Source organism: Acinonyx jubatus, chromosome E1, assembly GCF_027475565.1.
Source record: "Acinonyx jubatus isolate Ajub_Pintada_27869175 chromosome E1, VMU_Ajub_asm_v1.0, whole genome shotgun sequence".
Classification (NCBI taxonomy): Eukaryota; Metazoa; Chordata; class Mammalia; order Carnivora; family Felidae; genus Acinonyx; species Acinonyx jubatus.
In genome coordinates this window covers 9,487,175-9,507,311 of record NC_069397.1, presented here as the reverse complement: position 1 = coordinate 9,507,311, position 20,137 = coordinate 9,487,175, and the positions used below count along the sequence as shown (strand labels likewise).

Here is a 20,137-nt window from a genome sequence, read left to right as displayed (position 1 = left end):
AGTTCGGGACTTGTTTCATTTTACATGTTCAGAGTAGAGACCATCTGTCATTGTAAAAGCGCCCAACACAGCACCCTGCTCAATAATTAATTGTTGAATGAATGAATGAGAGAGCTACCGCCTGAGGACAAAAGAAAATAGAAGACAACACTGTTGAGCGGGCTTCTTCAAGTCACATGTGGCATTTTTCTGTCAACAATTTTTTTCCCACTAAAATGAGGCGAGACCAAGACTAGAGAGGATGAGCGAAAACCCCTCAAAGATGGAACAATTCTAAACTGGCTGTTCTAGAATCGGCAGGTCTTCACGCTCTGATTCTTCTCTGCCTTCTGAGAGAATGTGAAGATGAGAGCACCACATTTTTGTTGGTGACATTTGACGCTCTGTAAGTAACAGATGAAACCCGTGATGAGACAGAAAAATGTCATAATTTTTTTTAAAGAAGAAAGGATATCTGTAAGCCTGATAGCAATGCTGGCCAATATTCTACAATATTTATCTTCCAAAGAGAGAGTTCACAACAATAACTGACACTGGGCTCACCCTTTTTTTCTCTTGGATGTTCAACCTTTATTAATCATAAAGTGTCAGATCCAAACACACGTCCACCTGGCAGTTTGTAGTTCACAGCCCACAATTTCCTTTCTTTTGACAGGGTCGGGAGACTAGTAGATCGCAGATCACAGAAATAAAGCAGACTGCGGAAAACCCAGATCCGACAAATCTCGCCGCGTCACTGGAGGTACTTGAGGAAAAGATGGAGAAGTACGACTTTCAACCCAAAGGGAAGGTCTGGATGCCACAGAGGTTTATCCTACTGAGTATCTACCAGTGACGTGGGTGACGATGCTGTGAGTACAGAACTGTTACAAGCCAGTGAGCGCACCGCCAGAGACGTGGGGTTGGCACGCCAGAGTGGGGCCACCGCCCCGGGACTCACCAGTTAGGCAGTCTGCACGGGTTCTTAAACCTCCCTAGGTTTCCTCATCCGCACAATGGAGACGATTACACCGTGGAGGGTGTAGGGCCGCTGTGAGGATTAAATGCCTTGTACATGCTTCCAAGTGCCCAGAGCTATAACGACATAACTGTCTGCCTGCCATTACTGTTATTCTATTTTCACACGGTGGACTGATCGCATCTACAGATGAATGCTGAATGACTGAACAGAGATCCAGGAAGACACTGCTGGGGTAGGAAAAGTAACTGAGTGGCACAGCACGGACTTGGAGCCAGTGACTCCAAAAGTACAGCAAAGGAAAGGTACGGACCCAGAGCAGCGCATCAAGATACCCTGATACTTATGCTCGTATTAGGTGCACTATATCCTAACTGCGTGCTCGTTGCCCAACACCCTAATACAATCTACACTCCTGAACAGTGATGCCTCTGGGGCAGAGCACACTACTCAGAACTTACTGAGAGGTTAAGCTAAATAAAGTGGCTTTCTGCGGAGGGACACTCAGAACCAGCAGCGTGAACAGCTGATGACGCAGGATGTTTACAGAGAGAAGACTTGAAGGACACGCTGTGTCTTCAAATGGCTGCGGAGTGGTCATGCAGACTCGGCCCAAACGGATAAAACTAAGACCGATGGGTAAAAAAAAAAAAAAAAAAAACTACATGAAGAGCTAATCTGGCCCCACATTTGTTCAAAGAGAAGACGGACAGCTTCAGAAAGCAGCAAGTTCTTGCTCTCTAGCAGGCAATCTTCATGTACTGGCAGACATTTGAGAAGAAACTTTAAGATCAAATGTGGTTGGACAGACGCCTACAAGAGCCTTCAAACTCAAGGATCACATGAGAGGCAACACCAGAGATACAATTATTATTAATGCAGGTTTTATTTTGGGATTCATGAAAGAAATCCCACTTACCCATATCAGAGTCACCTCCACCAGAGGAGTTCAACTTACGAAAAATCTCCTGCTTCTTTGATTTAACCATGGGTGACGTGTTTTCGAGCTTGGTGAAGAAGGAAGGCAAGTAGCTTATACTCCCTGGCGAGCGGGAATCATTCCTGTGGGGAACACAGTTATGCCTATTATGTCTGTTTCATCATGTGCTAACCTTGGGGGTGTACCCACTTCCCCATTTCGTGTCTGTGGATAACCCTACGTCATATATGGGGACACAAATACTTCAGCACGCTCATAAAGTGAGGACTGCAATGGAGATAATCTAGGATGGAGATTCTTAACGAAGACCGAATAAGCAACAAATGATGTTAACAGGAAAGTGAGAAACAGCTTACCATGATGCCATCTGCTTAACAGCACAGACACTGGTATTATTCATAGCTGCCACATACACCAGGAACTATTCACTATTCTACTAGCAGAACTGCTATGAAGTAGAAGAAATTAAAACTAATAGCACGACTTGCCTATAAAACAGCCAAGAGCTCATACCTAAGCAATCAAAACCTGGGGCCTTCAACAGAAGAGCCACAATGTAGAAATAAAACTGCCTCTGTTAAAATCATTTCACGCCTCCCACCAGATGAGCTGAGTCTCGTGTAAAGGGTTTCGCAATCATTTGCAGCTTCCTATACTAACACATTTTAAAGAACCAAATTTCCTTTAACCACGATGATCTAGCTAGAGCTGGAGATGACAGCAAAGAACAAACGGAAGGCTGCTGATCACCTCATCTGGTCGGGTGGGTTCATTCATCATTCAAACATAAGAATACCTGCCATATGCCAAAGAGAGACAGATATGTGATAGAAAATGGGCGGGATGTGGCCCCTGTGCTCAAAAAAGTCACAAACTGAAGGGAAAGCGTAAATATATAATTAAATTGAACGTCAGCCCCTTTCTAAAAACAGATTCTCCTCATTTCGTTGAAAGGTACCAACATCTATTTGCTTGCCCATGAATATAAACCATAAATAACTTAGAACACATTGTTTAAGAAATGCACTAGCAGTTTGGAGTGAGACCTTGGTTTAGAGCTGGACCCTCCCTCTATCTGACCATGGGCACCTCCTCGATTCACCTCCAGGAGCATCACGGGAGTGTGTTCTACACCAAGGAAACAGCGTACGTAGGGACTGAAAGGAATTCAGGGGACCGTAAGCAGCTTGACACGGACACAAGAGTAATTCTTAACGAAGTGGTGTGAGGGGGAAGCGGCAGGAAACCAGACGAGCAGCATGAACCTGCTCATGAAGGAACTCAGGTGCCGGCCTACTGGCTTAGAGCTTGATTCCATGAGTTTTAGACAAATCACTCCGGTGGAAGTGGACCAGACAGGGGCCAAACCAAAGGGGTCCAATCCAAACGGAAATAAAACCCAAATAATTCACAGGGGCTGGGTTGGGGTCAGAAATAGGAAAGAAAAAGTCCGTAAAGCAGTTCAGCAAAGGTGCTCGTTAGGACTTCCCTTCCACGTGGAGTCCACAAGGCCTGGTGCACGATAAACACTCAGGCAGGGCTTCGATCGACAGCTGAACAGCTGACCACGTGGACAGAAAAGGATTTTTTAAAAAAGATCTAGAAAGGCTTGATTTCGAGAATAGTGAACACTTTTTTTCTGTAACCTATTTAAGTGTAACTTTTTCACTAAAATCCACTGGTATTAGATCACCAGGGAAAGAGACTTCGTGGTCCTTGGAGAGTCCTATCCTGACACGTAACCCGGAGGGGAGAAAAGGCACAGGACACACGCACGCTCTGACACGGGAGCCGCCAGCCGGGACACGCTCCTGCTCCTCACCTCTGCTCTGCAGGCTCCGCCCCTCTCTGAGACAGGAGCAGTACACTGTCCTGTTTCTCATGCACGACTGGAACCTGGGGTGGGGAGATGGGCTCGTAGGACTCAGAAGAGACGTGACTCCTCTCTGGGGATTTTCCAGGCCTGGTATTGTAACATATAAAATATTAGATTGTGCTCCTGGGGCCCGCCTACAAATCACCCTAGACGGTTTGAAACCGGTTCACTCATTACGTCATTCAGGAGAAAGGAATAAAAGTTGCTAGCTTCTATCAGAGAAAAAGTTGCCTCAGATCTTCACTATATACCGGGTTATCAAAAAGTCTGTTGGCGCTGCTTTATCCGTGCACGTGCACTGGTGGCACATGACCACCCGGGACAGGCAGCGGCCGATGCTCCGAGGGAGGTCAAGGTCATCGTGCGCTTCGGTATCACACCCACCATCCTGCCCTTGTTACTCTGGTGAGCCCTCCAGGCTTTGACCTCTCTCTCTGAGTCAGTCAACACTGAACAGGTCTTTCCCCGTGAAGTTAAAAGAGAAAGGACCAGAGAACTGAACTGAACCCTGAGCAGCCCATCAGGTGAGTCAAGACAGGCTCTGGCTGCCCCCTGCTAGGGCTGCGCGATTCTCTGCGGTTTCATGTTCTTCCTCCGGATACCACATTGGTAAAGATCACGGGACATAAACATACTGTTTAGACCAAAACAAGGCTTTGGCTTAGTGACTGTACATATTAAGAGCTACCTGTGACCTTGAAGTGTAATTAGTATATACGTACACGACCCGTCCTTTCCTTTCCCAATCAACCCCATCCAAACAGGTGGCCATTTTTTTACCATTTTTCTTTTGGTTCCTTGGTGGTTACCTCTAAACTAAATAATCTTACACTTTTCTTGATTTATCAAACTTGAAACTATCACTTCCCTTCCATGAAAGATGAAGAACCTGACTTTTGAATATCCATTAAAAAGATACAGTACCAACTGCTCGGGCAGTGAACATTTTAAGAACAGGCAAGAAAAACCCTCATTTGTACTTCCCAAGGAGTGAGAGTGAATAAACGTTAGGTGTACAAAATTAATCCCCTATCTTGTGGATCTATTCAAATTGCTTTACTCTTCAGAAATGTACATACAATTTGAAATAAAAACCATACTGGGGCGGCTGGGTGGCTCAGTCCGTTAAGCTTCTGACTCTTGATTTCGGCTCAGGTCCTGATCTCCCAGTTTATGAGACTGAGCAACGCATCAGACTCTGCTGACAGCTTGGAGCCTGCTTGGGATTCTCTCTCTGCCCCTCCCACAATTGCACGCCTCTCTCTCTCTCTCTAATATAAATAAACTTGAAAGAAAAACAAAACATACCTTCCCCTGGATTTGTCCACAAGATTTTCTGGAGAGACCCTTGGACCTGGTCTTTGATGGTGGACAGACTGAGACTGGGATTCTGGGCTGTAACGATTTGATGTTTTAGTCCTCACAGGTGTGGACACCAAAGCAGATGGTGAATTTTGGAATGTAGAAGTGGGAGGCTGCTGGGGAGGCTGTGAGGAAACTTGATTTCTAGCAAAATCTTGTGTGATGATTTGCTGTGAATGAGGAGAGAAGGAATTGGTTAAACCCACGGAGTACTTGCCCAAAAATGTAGCATTAAAAAACCTGGACATCTCTCTTGTGACTCTCTGTGAAATGTGCCTCCCGCACGATCAAAAACAGAAAAACTAACAGAAGAACTTACACAGATGTGATCAGCGAGTGTGATCAGTCGGTGGGTCCTGGGCACTTGCCCCACCCCGTCGGCCTGTGAAGAGGGGGGCAGCTGCTGCTGTGGAGACAGGGATTCCTGCTGGGGTCGGTAGTGATGTAATGGTCCTTCGTATGGTCTGCTGGCTTCACCTAGGGGAGGGCAGACAGGTAGATGTCCTACTCAGGGAACACCCCTGCCTGTCACTCGCTATCAGATTACACATAACTCAGGGACACGTGGGAGGGACATGGTGCTATCGCTAAACAGAATTCACGATCTTAATTTTGGAGGAAAAAATGCTTATCGGGACTAGTATAAACCGTGAGAGCATGAGTGGACAAAAATATCAGCTATTTTCTGTATCGTTAAATATGAACAAAAGAGAACTTGATAAAAGCTTCAAGATAATTTCCCACTGGTGCAGTCTTAAAGGGTTCTACAGCCATAAAGACTACTCTAAAACAAAACCAACAAAACCAGTTATTCCTGCACACGGTCTGGGCAGATGATCGGAAGCAAATGACACCTGCAGATGTGCAAACAGGTAAACCGGTGGCTAAAAAGTACCTACTTTCTGCTTGGTTTGCCTTCACCACCTCCGGCTGATAGGCCTGTAGCTTCTCCTGGGGCGGCGCTGGCGAGCTGGCAGGGCTGATCACCTCAATAGCATCGCCAGGCGCTTCATACCGATGAGAAGATACTTTAAGAAAAGGAAAGAATCTTACTTTAAAACTAATCCGACGAGAAGTTGCAGAAGTCCAAATTCTTCACACCTACTCGCATATTTTTGGTTTTTATTCTCAGAAACGTTCAGTGGCACCCAGGTTAGTGATAACAACCAACAAGCTCAATGCATTGGTTTCAAAGGTCCGCAAGTGCTCCCTCAGTGTCCCTGGTCTCTGTGGGACACAGGGTTCCTGAAACCGTGTGGCCTCTGAGACCTTCGGGCGGGGAGGCAGAGGATAGATGTGTGACGTTCTCCTGGGAGCAGAAGAACCCCGGGAAGGACCTTTCTCAGAGGGGAGATCCCAACGGTTCACTGCTTCCGAGAATTACAGTTCTGTGGGACAACGAGCTCTTAGAAGAACTTTCAGGCTACACAGTGGCTTCGTTACCAGGATGCTTTTAAAGCTACAGATTAAGTAACATTATATAATGATTTTCTCAAATCACTGGAGTACTGCTGACAAAAAGTATTACTCCAAATAACTTCTTGGCACTGTTACACGTGAAAACACACAGAAATGGCAGGGAATGTCTGAAAAGTAGCAAATGCACTCCCCTGGCAGAAAGGACGCCCACGTCAGAGAAGGCCCCCTCTGGGTAGCCGTTCCCAGAAAAACAGGGTCAGTGTGGTGAGGGTCCAGGCAGCCGTTCCCAGTCTTGCCACGGCCTCAGAAGGACGGGAGAGGCACGTGTAACCTTCTGTTGCGGAACCTTCTGACTTTAGAGTGCTCTTTGCATCTACGGGCTGTAGCAAAGAATCCGAGAACACTGTCAGAGGCCCAAAGGGTCTGTGACTGCCAGGATCAGCCAGTGTGATCAGTCAGTGGGTCCTGGACACAGGTGTAGAAGTTCGGAATGAACTCTTACCAAGCTCCCACCTATGATCCTCCAGGACTCCACTGAACGGCCCTTTCGTCCTCCCCCTTCACCAGGCCATGCAGGTTGTGACTGGCTAGGTTCTAGTACACTCGGGAGAACGGGAACCTGACAACTGGGATGGAAATGAGCTTTCGGGAACTAAAATAAATCACTATATTCGAAGTCATTTATACTACTTTGCAACTTCTGGAGCCCCTGGCATTCATCACTGTTTAAACACCCGGCATCCTGAATCTGCTCACCACGTCCAATATACAGTCGATAGACTAATGCTACACTGTGCACACACCCCTCTGGAAGCCACCAGGTGAAGATGAAGGCACAGTGCTTCACCTGCGGGGGGGGGGAAGGACGCTCTGAAGAGAAAAACCGAAAACCATACAGGGTACCTGTAAATAGCCTGTCGGCTTCATGCCAGCCATTTACCCAGGGATAACCCAGTCAGAAAAGAAGACAGCTTTTCTATCTTCAGACCTTCTGAAGGCCAGACTCCTCGAGCAAGGTCGGCTCTGTCATGCCACCTGAAAAGAGGGGCTATCCAGCGACTAGCGAACCATGTGCCACCGCTTTCAGTAAGCCACAGGCTGGATCCCAGTCCTGGAACCACAGATCTTCCCCAGGGAGCAAGTTTCTGCACGTGCAATACCAATTTTGCAGATCTTCATAATCCCAGGCTAACAGAAGTTTCCTGTCTATACAACAGACTATCCAGCTGCCCCCTTCTCCCCAAAAACCTCAGCCGTGGGGCAGATTTTTACCCAAACAAATTATAATTAGGCACGGGGTAAAAAGAATTACACGTCGCATGCTGGTGCACACGAAATCTCCAACTCTGTTCAGTTTCGTTAATGGAAACAGCAGAGACAGGACTGCGTGTGGTTAAGTTACGGCAAGCATTAGCTGACAGTCGCTTAAATACCTGCTGCTTCCTTCAGGAATTCCATACAGAATTTAGGCAGCTGTTAACAATAAATTCAAAGTAACTTTTCCAGCATCTCACTGTAGATTTGTGAACCCTTACGGACTTAGAGGGTAGATGTCAAAATGACGAACCAGATTTGATCAAAATCCAACCGGCAGGGAGGGGGTGGGGGATGGAGGAAATCGGTGACAAGGATCAAGAGCACACTAATCGTGAGGAAAACGGAGTAACCGTACAGAAGTGTTGCATCGCTACATCGCACGCCTGAAGCTAACAGAACGCTGTATGTTTACACCGAAATTAAAAGTTAAAAGAAACACATGAGAACAATTTTAGAAAACGAGCACAGAATATGAGGCTATGCGTAAAGGAGGAATAAAAATGACCAATAAATATGTGAAAAAAGTTCTTTGTAAATCCGACTTGCAAGACAGATGTGACGTAAATACCAATTACCAGTAAGACGGTGGTGTCGCTTTTTAAAACTTTGTATCTCAGCAAAAGGATACAAGAGGCTGTGGGGTATCGACTTGAATACCGAACCACATCCTAGAAGACGCCCCTGAAGGGTCCCCCCCCCCCCCCCCCCACGAAGGGGCCTTCGTAGCACAGAGCTTGACGACACATCTGTCATCTTTCAGATGCCTGAAAATGTTAGTGAGCTCTGTCCTACTTCCCAGCTTTACCTTTCCAAAGGCACGGGGTTCTCATGGAAAACACCTGGACAGGCATACTTCAGAAGCTGAAGTTGAAATAAACACGACAGACAGCAGGACAGACATTTTGCACCTGTAAACCCACCAAACCCTTTCATGACAATTATGAGCAAGGTCAGGATTTTCCTTATACCGTATAGCTCTGCTTTACCTAGAGAAGAAAGTAATTCTTTACTCAGATATCACATTGCAAAACTCAGATGAAGATACATACAGCTACTAGAAGAGTCTGAACTTTGAGAGCCACGTTCCCTCGCATCCTTGTCCGAGGCAATTTGCCGGGTGATGATCACGTCTATGAAGTTAGCTGCGGTAATGGTAGTCTTCCCTCGGGTCCTTAGCTCTTCCTCATATCTGGATTTTGGAGGAGGCCCTTTATCTTTCCCAGCCTCTGAATAAACTACCGAAGAGTGAGGCTGGGGCTTGCCACTTGGAAAGGCGGCCGAGGTGTACAGACACTGAACAGATCTCTTCTCCGCCTCCAGGCTTTTCTGCTCTAGCTGCTGCTGTTCACTAACTGCGGCTGACCTGCTTCTCAAAGTTTCTTCTAACCTGGAAGCTTCATGCTTACTCTCTTTCGTTTTGGAAACCTCCATCTGGGGGGCAGAGGCTGCGGCGTCCACGAGGGCGGCCAGGGCGTCCGCAGCGGTGCTGTAGCGGGAGGCCGGCAGGCCCTGGCTTATCGACGGGCCCCCGGCGGGCAGCGGCCTGCGAACAGAAGCAAACCACACACAGCTCCGTGAAGGGCGGGCTCTACCGGGGGCGCGCTGGGGAGGCGGCGGGGTCCACCGCACACCAAGACGTGTCGGGCGGCCACCGATCTAAAAGTGCGCGGTACGCAAGAGACCGTCTGTCTGTCCTTGGTCCGAACGTGTCCGGGAGACTCACATGATTCGCAGCTGAGCGCTTGGATCCAAAGGTGTGATTACACTGGTTCCGTTGGTTCCCTGGAAAACGCTGGGTCTCTGCTGCAACATGGGCTCCTGAGCTCTCACTGAAGGGGACGGGGAGCGGACATACCCGTGGCTGCCAGGTCGGCCCGGCTGTTCGGAGCCTGTGAAGGCCAAAAAAATAAAATAAAACAAAGAAGAGGGAAGGGAAGACAAGCCCCGAGGAAGAACCTAGAGACGGCCACATTTAGGGACCGTTCCTTTCTTAGTTATTCCTGACAAGAGAAAACGTTAAGAAACTTGATGGCCCGCCTTTTGGCCTTGCTCATGTTCCACACGAGTTTCTCAATAAAGATGTAATAAAACCACGCTCGTAGCTCGAGAGAAAAACATCCACTCTCATTTACTGGCGCTTTCATTTCTGTGATTCCTGACAGAAACAAAAATGACACCAACAGTGAAGTACAGTTGATCCTTGAACAACAGGGATTTGAACTGCACCGGGCCACCTACCTGTGGATTTTTTTCTTTTTTTAAATACAGTACAGTACCGTAACTGTGTTTTCTCTTATCATTTTCTCATCAATTTCTGTTCTCTAGCTCACTTTATTGTAAGGACATATATATGAGACATGCATACAAAATATGGGTAATCAACTATTTATGTTAGCGGTAAGGTTTCCAGGCAATAAATAGTAGGCGACTGGCAGTTTGGGGGGAGTCAAAGTTATACTTGGATTTTCCCCCGCTGCGTGGGGGGTCAGCGCCCCTCACCTGAGTACAGGGTCAGCTGTGCTAATACAAACCGGGGGCTCCTGGGTGGCTCAGTTCAGCATCTGACACTTGATTTCGGCTCAGGTCATGAGCTCGTGGTTTGTGAGATCGAGCCCCTAGTCGGATTCTGAGGTGACAGCCATTAAGCCTCCCTGGGATTCTCTCTCTCTGACCCTCCAGCATCTGTGCGCGCGTGCGCTCTCGCTCTCTCGCTCTCAAAACAAACAAACATTAACAAAAATCAGGTAAGCTCATCTCTCAAGAGTTTTCCTCAAACTCCGGCGTGTTTACCGTTTCCAAACTCCCATTCGGCGCCGCCGTCTAAACATCGAGGACGACACACGTGATGAGAGCTGCCACCACCCCAGGGTCCGAGGCAGCTTCACTCAGCCACAGCGCTCCCCGCTCCGCTCCGCGCCGCTCGGCGCTCCCCGGGGACACGTTCTCTCTGTGGACACGTGATCACTCACTCCGCCTGCCCCCAAATCAGCTCCGCTAACCACCTCCTCCAGCAGCTGAGCTGTTTTTGTTCGCTTGACCTCAGCTCTCCCCGAACAAAGCCACAACTTGGACTCTGTGCCGCACGACTCTCTGGGAAGAGCTCAGACTCCCTCGCTCTTCACTCCCTTCTGCGCCTCCTCCGTTCTCCGCCCTCAGAGGCGCCGGCAGTTTTACCGTGTGTCCCTGTCCCCACAGCAGGTACCGCCCGGCCGCACCCCTTCAGCAATTTTCTCCCTTCCAACCATATATCAGCTTCCACCAGCACTTCTACATTCCTAGGAGAGGGCCTGCTATTTAAATTTCTGTATCTCGGCCAAGACTATTCCTATGTACGCTGCCACCTGATGACGCGTGCGGGTCAGCGTTTCTTTAGTCACACCGACACAGAATACTCACAAACCGTTCAAGTGTCTGGTGGGAGAAATGGGGTCTATCGTCTCGAGTCTGCGTGTTATCCGTTAGTGGGATCACGAGCATTTTCAAAATCTAGTTCCTACCGCAGTGACGCTTTAATTAAATGCGTTTCACGTTTGTATGTGGCCAGTGTAGGATCGGTACTCGGGTGCTACCTCGCTATGCGTTACAGCACTTCCTGTGGTCAGACGCAGTGATTCCCGCCTATCTGCGGACAGCAGACCGCAGCTACAGGTCTTTAGGCTTTGCAAGCGCGGAACTATTCAAGATAAATCCTCAGGAATGACGTCACGGAGTCGAGTACGAGGACCGGCTTTGGACCCCCGCTCTATACTGCCGCCACTTTGATTTTAAGGGTCTGTTCCCCACGACCAGGAGTGTGCCCTCCGGTTCCACACCGCCCTCTCTGACCGGCCCCGCGTCGGGAACATCCCTCCCCGTAACCTCCAAGGACGGACCGGCTCCTCTCCCCGCACGCTTGCCGCCTGGAGAGCTCAGCCGAGCCAGAGTCTCAACACTTCCGGGGGACTCCCGGGTCACCAAGTCCAAGCCGTCCGTTGTCCTAAGTGCCAGATCTGTCTACCCGGCAACAACACGGACATGGGACGTGGTTTCATTTCACTGATGGAGCCCAACGCAAGAAGACAGATATGCCACAGATAAGAACGTCCCAGAGACGCATCAAAGCGTGTCCCGTGGTAAAACCCCTCTGCTCTTCACTTTTGTTAATCCCTCTCTATCTTACGTGAGGGCCGATCTTGTTTCTCATCTCTTCCTCACCCGCTGCATCCAGTTACTGCCGAGTCCTTCCCGTTCGCCTCAAAGGCATCCTTCCCAAGCAGTTCCTTTCTGGCCTCTCCCAGTGCCAAACATCTCAAGCCGTTGTGAGCGACCGTCGCGGCCTTGCTATTCTGGTGGCAGCACGTGCCCCCCTCCGGGGTTCTAATCCACCTCAAGCCCCTCCTGTGTCCGTGCCCCCTCGTGTCACCTGCCTCCCTGCCGAATGGCAGCACCTGTCATCTCCAAGTGCCAGCCCTCCTTCTAACTGTATTTCCACTCTTCCTCCAAGTCCAGCTCGACGAGTCCAGCTTCAATGAGCCCCGAGCCCAGTGTCTTCACACAGCGTCTTCGTAGCCAACTGCTGGGGGCCAGATCCAAATGACGCCTTCCTCGTGAAAACGTCACCTTCTTGTTCCAAATTCACGTCTGCACCATTTAAACCTCGATGGCGCCCTCACCTGTCCTTCACTTACGGCCTGAAATCACTTTCTGTCTCAGGATCCCCGTGTGTGAGATGACCTCGGCATCCCCACGGCAGGAGCGGGTGCGGAATGAACAAAGCCACGCCACTCACCCGACCGCAGGTAGAGGTCCGAGGACGCCGCGGCTATCCGCTCCCGCTCCTTCTCGCGCTCCCGCTCTCGCTCCGCACTCGCGGCCGCTGCAAGGTGCGTTGAGTGTCCTGTAAAACACGCCAAGTCCGCCACTTCAAGACAAACACATCAACCTGTCAGGTACAAACAACGTGTAAAGTCTCAAGTGGCTGAAAGGTTTCCGAAATGCTCCAGACTCCACGTGTGGGAAGGTTAAGAGTTTTGGATGACAACTAAAGCCCAACACGAGCTTTTAGGATGTTTCTAGAGTATGGCGACAGAACGGCATAGTAGAACTATTACTAAATATTAAGTGAAAGACCAAATGGGGAACAACTGCCCGAAATGCCTTCAAAGGCCGTGCTGTCAACACGGTGGTCGTGGGGGGGGGGGGGGGGGGGGGGCGCCCGCAGACTCTCACCTGGAGACATAGAAGCAGAGTTGTATGGCCTGGGGGGGAACGTAATCTGTGTACCAGGAATATAAGTGATTCTGTCCATGGGTGGAGTACTTGTTCCCCCTGGATGAGGCACTAAAATTGCTGGAGGCATATTGGTCAGGTCAATGATTCCTGCTCAAAAGACAAATACGATAAAATTATGTCAAGTATCAGTCTTTCTAAAGATACAGAACTGTATGTGGCTATTTTATATGGTTTATCTCTATAACCCAGCGATACTTTGTTATACGGTATAAATAAAAATGGCCCAGATCATCATCATTTTGTAAGGCCGTCTTTAAGTCTACAGAAGGCCATGAAATACTGTGCCCCATACCAGTAACCTAAAAGCACGAACAGATTACAGAGGGAGGCAGCAAACTGAAAAAACAATGATTTCAAACACCCAGCTCAATGACTTCATTTAGTAGTTCAGTGTTCACCAAAACACCCCGTCTGACACATTTCTTCATCTGCCTTCAAGGCCTAAAAGCTACACGGCCAAGGATATGGCTGCCTCTTCATTCTTTCCATCATTCATTCAATAAATACTCATTGATACTCAGTACACATAACGCACTCGTGAAACCGAAACGCAAAGACACACACCTCTCGTTGCCGGGTACGGGAGACCCAGCTGCTGCTCCCGTGGGGAGAGGCCTCTGGCCACATCTGGGCGCAGGTTCACCTGCATCTGCTGTGAGGTAATGTAATCATTGAGGATTGTCTGTCTCGTGTTCTCCATCGCGTAAAGCTGATACTGACTCGGGTAAGCTGGGGTTGGTGAGAGCTGTCTCTGAAACAGGTAAGCAGCAGCTGCTGGCGGAGAGAACAAGAGAAAGGTGTTCAGCTGACTGAGTCCACGTGAGGTTCCTTTGCCGAACATCACCCACAGAAAGAGGCGGGGCTCTCGCTCTCCAGCTAAAATGCGCGTGCAGCCCTTATTCGGCGTGGGTAGGAACGGAACAGGGATTAAGGGAGATTCATTTTAGACCCCGACACATCAGCAGTATGAATATACGCATTCTAAAGTCAGATGTGAAAGGGGCGTCTGGGTGGCCCAGTCGGCTGAGTGTCCGACTTCCACTCAGGTCATGATCTCGCGGTCAGTGAGTTCGAGCCCCGCGTTGGGCTCTGTGCTGACAGCTCAGAGTCTGGAGCCTGCTTCAGACTATGTGTCTACTTCGCTCTTTGCCCCTCGCCTCCTTGTACTCTGTCTCTCTCTCCCAACATTAAACGTTAAAAAAAACCCTTTTTAATTATAAATAAATCAAATCAGATGTGATGGAAAAGGGGGAGAAACTAGACACAACAGGAGTATGAACCTGTTTACCAAGTAGAACAGGAGCTAAAAAACTTCTCCACTAGTTTCACTTTCCATCTTTGCCATGTAACTTTTATTTTTCACCTAAGTCTCAAGGGCTGCATTTGAGAAATTATTTTTGTAGTGCCAATCATTCAACACAACCGAACAGAAATATATGTGAACACACTTTCCTGGGGCTGAAGAGGATTAGTCCACAAGCATTTAATTAATCCATGTGTTTAGAGCAGAGAACGGCAAACTTAAAGGCCGGATGGTAAATATATTAGGTTTTGTGGACCATATGGTCTGTTCCACCTACTCAACTTTCCCACTGTAGCTGCACAGAGAAAATGAAAGCACCCACAGACAAAGCATCAACAAATAACTGCCTGTGTTCTAATAAAACTTTATTTACACAAACAGGCAGCAGCAGGATTTAGCCCCCTGGCCATAGTCTGACTAGCCTAGGTCAGAGCATGACACGAGATGCTAGGAAGGGGTAGGTGTGTGTGGTACAAAGTAGGAGGTAAAGAAAGTCTCTATGCTCAAAATATTTAGAATCCAGCTCCAGCTCAAAAATAACCAGTAAATAAAACTGCTACAAAGTACAGGACTATGGTATCACTCCATGAAGGTATAAAACTTTGTCTGAAAACTTGAGTGAACTATTTTACATATACACGTTCTCCCCAGAAAAACAAATAACCAGTTTTCTGGAATGTTTGCCTCCCCTTTCTTCACCCGGAACTCCCAGCCGGGTGATTCTGTCAGTGGAATCTGTGGGAGCTCCTGTCTCAATTCTGGGAGACAGTCCCTGAAGAATTAAATGTAGGCTCCTCTGAAACTTAGTGTTCTCAAGTGACAAACGACCTGATGGCACTGATACAACCCTCAGAAGGTACAATATTTTCTACAGGCACCTCGCTACTAGAAAGTGAAACTAACACTTAGAAATCCTGGCATATTGGTAATGAACATCTCTTCTCTAAGGACCACAGTAAAACAAAGGTGGTCTGTGTCCCAATTTCAACCTGAAGGATGTGACAAGCGAGCAATTTAGGAGAGAGGAGAGGATGAGCAGAAAACACATTTGAGGCAGGGTCGGTGGGCGAGGGGAGCGGGCACCGGGGGCGGGGAGGACAGGGGGCAGCTGGCCCAGCAGGTGCATCAGGACAGCCACCGAGACACTGACAGGGCTCCTTTCCCTCAGTAAAGCACATGACCCTGAGCCCAGCACAGACTGCTCGCTAGAAAACCAACGGACTCCTGCACCTACATGAGGGATGTTCACCCACAGCCAGAGGCCGTCTGTCTGTTCCAAAGTTCCTTCCTGCCGCACCTGCCACTGTGATTACGTAACTTAATGAAAGAATCTGGAGGTTGTTGAGGGAAGAACAAAAAGTGGTTTCTCTGGAAACTAAGTCAACTGCTTTGGAAAGACTCAAGACAGAAGCTGAATCACGTATGGACAAGATAATTTTAAAAGACAAAAAAAAAAAAACAAAAACAAAAACTGAAAGGATTCTGTAGTGCGATTCAAGTGGTTTTAAATTCCAGCTTCACTTAAAAAAGCAAACATGGAAATGTGAGTATCGTTTATGTAGCAAAGAAAAGGGTGCAGGTTCATCGGTGGACACTGGCCCAAGATCAGAATTCTGGTGAATGAATGTCTATACGGTGAATTCAAATGTTTAAGGTATGCCTGTGTCATTTAAAAACAATCCTTCACATGGGCCCACCTTTTCCATCAGCTTAACCAAATGCCAGACCTCTTTGTTTCTGTTCTGTAATGGGTGCCGGTACTCCTTCGTTTCGGGATTTCAGAACTGGTAACATGGGGGTGTGGAGTCTGTGAAAGGTCAGTGAGCTGCACACTAACAATGCACGCAACAGTCTGCGTATTATACTTTAATAAACGGAGCTTAAAAAGTCGTACAGGCACATCGTTTCTTCGCCATACATCCTCACCACACGCTGTGCTTACCAGGATCCAGAGCCCTGTGAAACGGCATGGCGGGATCCAAATGCGTGGGAAGATGGCTCCGATAAACCTCTCCCGTGGTGCTGCCCCTGTGATGGGGATCAAAAGGGCTGTGGCTGTGGCTTACTACCGGGTCCACCCCAGGCACCGGAGACTTCGCCGGTATACTTTCCCTCTGGGTAGGGGTCAGTGTCGATTTTCTTTCAAGGTTGGTAGACTTGCTAGAAGAGATGGTAACTGGAAAAAAAAAAAAAAAAAAAAAGGCAACCCCACGACTTCTTAGGAAAACTTGTGAAGTAGGATTATACAGTTGACCCTTGAACAATGCAAGGTTAGAGGCGCCAAGCGCCCCAGCCCCCTGCAACAGTCAACAATTCATACGTAACGTTAGGCTCCCCATAAACTAACAGCCTACTATACTATTGGCTGGAAGCCTCACTGGTAACATAAACAGTTGATCAGCACATCATCTTATGTGTTATATGTATTATGCCCTCTATTCTTACAATACGGTAAGCTAGAGAAAAGAAAATGTTAAGAAAATTCGAAGAGAGAGATACATTTACAGAGAGCACTGTATTTGCTCAAACAAAATAAATCCACCTAAGTGGACCCACGCGGCTCAAACCCGTGTTGTCCAAGGGTCAGCTGTATTTCTCCATTTCTCACCCAGTCAAATACAGACGATATTTATATTTTTATCTGCTTCCACCAAACATTTAATAGTTAATCTTACGCAAATGGGAAGAACTAGTAGAAGCTTTTGAGATTTGGAGACCACCGCCTTTTGGATCACAGCACCAGCACTTTATCACCTAATATTAAGATTAAAAATGAAGTTCAACACTCCTCTTTAAGTCCCATTATAAATGATTTTTGTGTTCTGTATGACTCTAACATTGCAAATTCTTTTCGATCCCACACGTACGTATATCAACTCACAACCCCCTCTCTGCCTGCGTCACCCAGCCTCCCTGCGGCCCACTAGTCCTGAAGTTATACTATTTTTCCTTGCTCTCTACTTCCACAAAGACTTTCTTACAAGCTCACCAGTATCAACCACCTCCCTCCTTCAGCCTCTTCTTTTTAAACAATAGTATTCAGAGGCTGCATTATGCCCCTGATGCTTACCATATGCCAACACGTAGTGGCCATCACCCTCAACTGTTTTTAATTATTGTTGCAAAACACACAGAACATACAATGTACCATTACACTGAGTGTATCAGTGGCATTGATCAGTCCTCACCACCATCTAATTATTAAATATATTTTCATATTATCAACTTAGCCACGATTACACAAACCTGCCTGACGACACCAAGAAATCATGGTGGTTTATTACGTCCCCTTCTGAGCCCCAGCTTGCTCAAACATAGAGTGCCTTCTCCCTCGGAATGGGTGTGGTGGGGGGGGGGGGGGGCGCAGGGTGGAATTCTCCATCAAAACTGGGCCCAAGGCTCTGCATTCACTGTCCTACTGCCCAGCAGACTCTTCCCTCTTCTCTTCTCCTCTCCTCCTCCCACTGCAAAAGCACTTCACCTTGACAGCTCTCACAGTGTCCAGCCAGGATCTTGCACATGAGCCCTCAATAAATACGTATTGCAATAAAGCTTAAAATGATGAGTGAGGATATTGCTAAGGTCTGCAGATCATTTCAGGGACCGCCTGGTAAAAATCAATGCCTCTTACCTTACTCACGTACCCGCTGGCAGCAGAAAGCCCAAGAGGCATGGAGTTACAGTGACAACAGTAACAATACCGGCAACGACAACAGTTTGCGTTTATCGAGTCCTTCATACATGCCAAGTACTACTCATTCTTTCCTTTTAAAGGTCTTCAGACACATTAGTTCACTTGGCCTTCACAACAGTCCAGGAAGGGAAGCCTTAATATTACGTTAAGTTACGTAACCGATACAAGTCCGTGCAGGAAGAAGAACCTTAATTCGAGGCTAGGCAGTCTTGCTCTGTGGCCTAGGCTTTCAACTGCCATGCCAGACTGCCGCGGAGCAGTTGTCAACACTGACTTCCAGAAAATCTTGTAGGGTTAGCTGCAAATCCACTCTGAGAACGTACTTATTCCAGAGCATTTCTGGACTCCAGCATACCGTGCACGTGATTAAAGTATTAGATATCTTACCTGCAATTATATCAGCTTTTCACCTGGTAGCCTTCCCTACAGCCCTCGCATCCAGCACAACCTACAGATCTCGTGACAATCGAAAGCTAACACTTCAGCATTTACTATCTGCCAGAGGTTTGGGGAACGCGAATAAAAATGAGCAGACAAGGACAGAAGAGTAACGCACCATCCGAAGTTCTGTTCATCATAGGCGAGCCTCTGGACATGGTGCTCTGATAACTCACAGGCGTCCGCCGGGCACTGCTGTCGTCGTAGATCCCTGGGCTCAGTTGTGCTTTGGGAGCTTCATGAAGTGTTGACCTAAGAACTGAGGGGCCAGAGCTTACCACCGATGTATGTCGGGAACGCACTGGCTCGCCTGCCTTCACATCCTCATATTTCCCCCGTTCTACCACTTTGATGTTCTCTGGCACAATTTCCAGTGGAGGCATTCCACGGGGTAGTTTGTTAGGCCCCGTGATTAAAGACTTGACGTTGTGTTTGATGGCAGATTGACCTGAGTTGCTGTCAAACTTTATCGGTGTACCCTAAAGGAAACAAACGGCACAGGTAGCCCAAGGCAGCTGAAGACTCCTCCATCCCATGTCAGTACGGCCCACGGCAACCACAGTTTGTTCTGGCGACCCTTACTGTCTGTGTGGATGTCTCTGTCACAGGCTCACCGATCCAGAGCTATGCGCCTTCTCGCGACACACACTCCACAATACACACACGAGAAAACGAATGATAAAGCATACGTAAACCTTTCACGTTTACCTCCAAGACATCAGACCTCACGAGAACTACTTATGATTATTAAGTCGTGCTTTTTAAAATGCTCCATGAGTATCACAGTCTGAAGCGGAATGGCTGACAGAAAGAACCCTGTTCCAGTTACCTGGGAGATGGAACCCTCAATGATTGGCCTTGTGCTCTGGACCACCTCTGGAGTTTTACGGCTTTCCTGAGTTAAAATATCTTGCCGTGGAATCTCATGAATGGAACGCCCCATTTCTTTGATGGTGGTAATACCATCATATGGTTTTCCTTTGGTAATGGCGCCTTCAAATGCTCGTATGGGAGGACTCTCCCTTTTAATCTGTTTCGGATATTTTAGACCATCTTCAAAGCTTTCGGTGGTTGCTCTTGGTGTGCCTTCAAGAAAAAAATTAAAGAAAAAATACTTGTTAAAATATTGCCAATGGTCGCATAACAATGTCACTGAGCTGTACGCTTAAAAACTGTTAAAATGGTAAATGTTGTTACGTACATTTTACCGTTATTGAAAAAATTTAATACCTTATCATCTGGCAGTTTCTAATCAATTTTCTGTTTACAACACATCCTTAAATATTCATAAGTCATCATTTTATGGGCGTTGTTCAAGATTTAATACATTTGTTTATCACATTCAGAGAATGGTTCTTACATAAGAAAAATGTCTCTCTACTCAAAGATTAGGCAACTATCATTTTCAAATAAACTATGTAGCCCAGAAACAGAAGAGCTGACATCAAGTATCTAATATTTCAAAAGGGAAAATACTTGCAAAGCAGGTTTCATGCGCTGCACATTAATGTCAAAGTACTTTGCCAATGAGGCCATCATGAATAAAAAAGCCAAAACAA

The 20,137-nt window shown here is 47.5% G+C and overlaps 2 protein-coding genes across 14 annotated transcripts in view; one reads left to right on the top strand and one right to left on the bottom strand.

Moving 5' to 3' along the window:
• TTC19 (tetratricopeptide repeat domain 19) overlaps positions 1-1,697 on the top strand; it is a 40,996-nt gene extending 39,299 nt beyond the window's left edge. The window contains exon 9 of the mRNA XM_027047401.2: positions 656-1,697. Coding sequence (XP_026903202.2) covers positions 656-835 — 180 coding nt within the window. The 3' untranslated portion in view covers positions 836-1,697. The remainder of the gene's footprint in view (positions 1-655) is intronic.
• The window catches only part of NCOR1 (nuclear receptor corepressor 1), a 157,141-nt gene that overhangs the window by 7,981 nt on the left and 129,023 nt on the right, over positions 1-20,137 (bottom strand). For 8 of the 13 annotated variants that reach the window (XM_027047386.2, XM_027047394.2, XM_027047393.2 and 5 more), the window contains 13 exons: positions 19,408-19,664; positions 18,697-19,057; positions 16,389-16,622; positions 13,708-13,917; positions 13,081-13,230; positions 12,641-12,748; positions 9,596-9,761; positions 8,922-9,415; positions 6,036-6,164; positions 5,456-5,613; positions 5,083-5,306; positions 3,721-3,861; positions 1,878-2,020 (listed from right to left, as the gene is read on the bottom strand). In XM_027047386.2, the coding sequence (XP_026903187.2) occupies positions 1,878-2,020; positions 3,721-3,861; positions 5,083-5,306; positions 5,456-5,613; positions 6,036-6,164; positions 8,922-9,415; positions 9,596-9,761; positions 12,641-12,748; positions 13,081-13,230; positions 13,708-13,917; positions 16,389-16,622; positions 18,697-19,057; positions 19,408-19,664 (2,775 nt within the window). The remainder of the gene's footprint in view (positions 1-1,877; positions 2,021-3,720; positions 3,862-5,082; positions 5,307-5,455; positions 5,614-6,035; positions 6,165-8,921; positions 9,416-9,595; positions 9,762-12,640; positions 12,749-13,080; positions 13,231-13,707; positions 13,918-16,388; positions 16,623-18,696; positions 19,058-19,407; positions 19,665-20,137) is intronic. The other 5 variants (XM_027047397.2, XM_027047398.2, XM_027047388.2 and 2 more) reach the window with 3 other exon arrangements.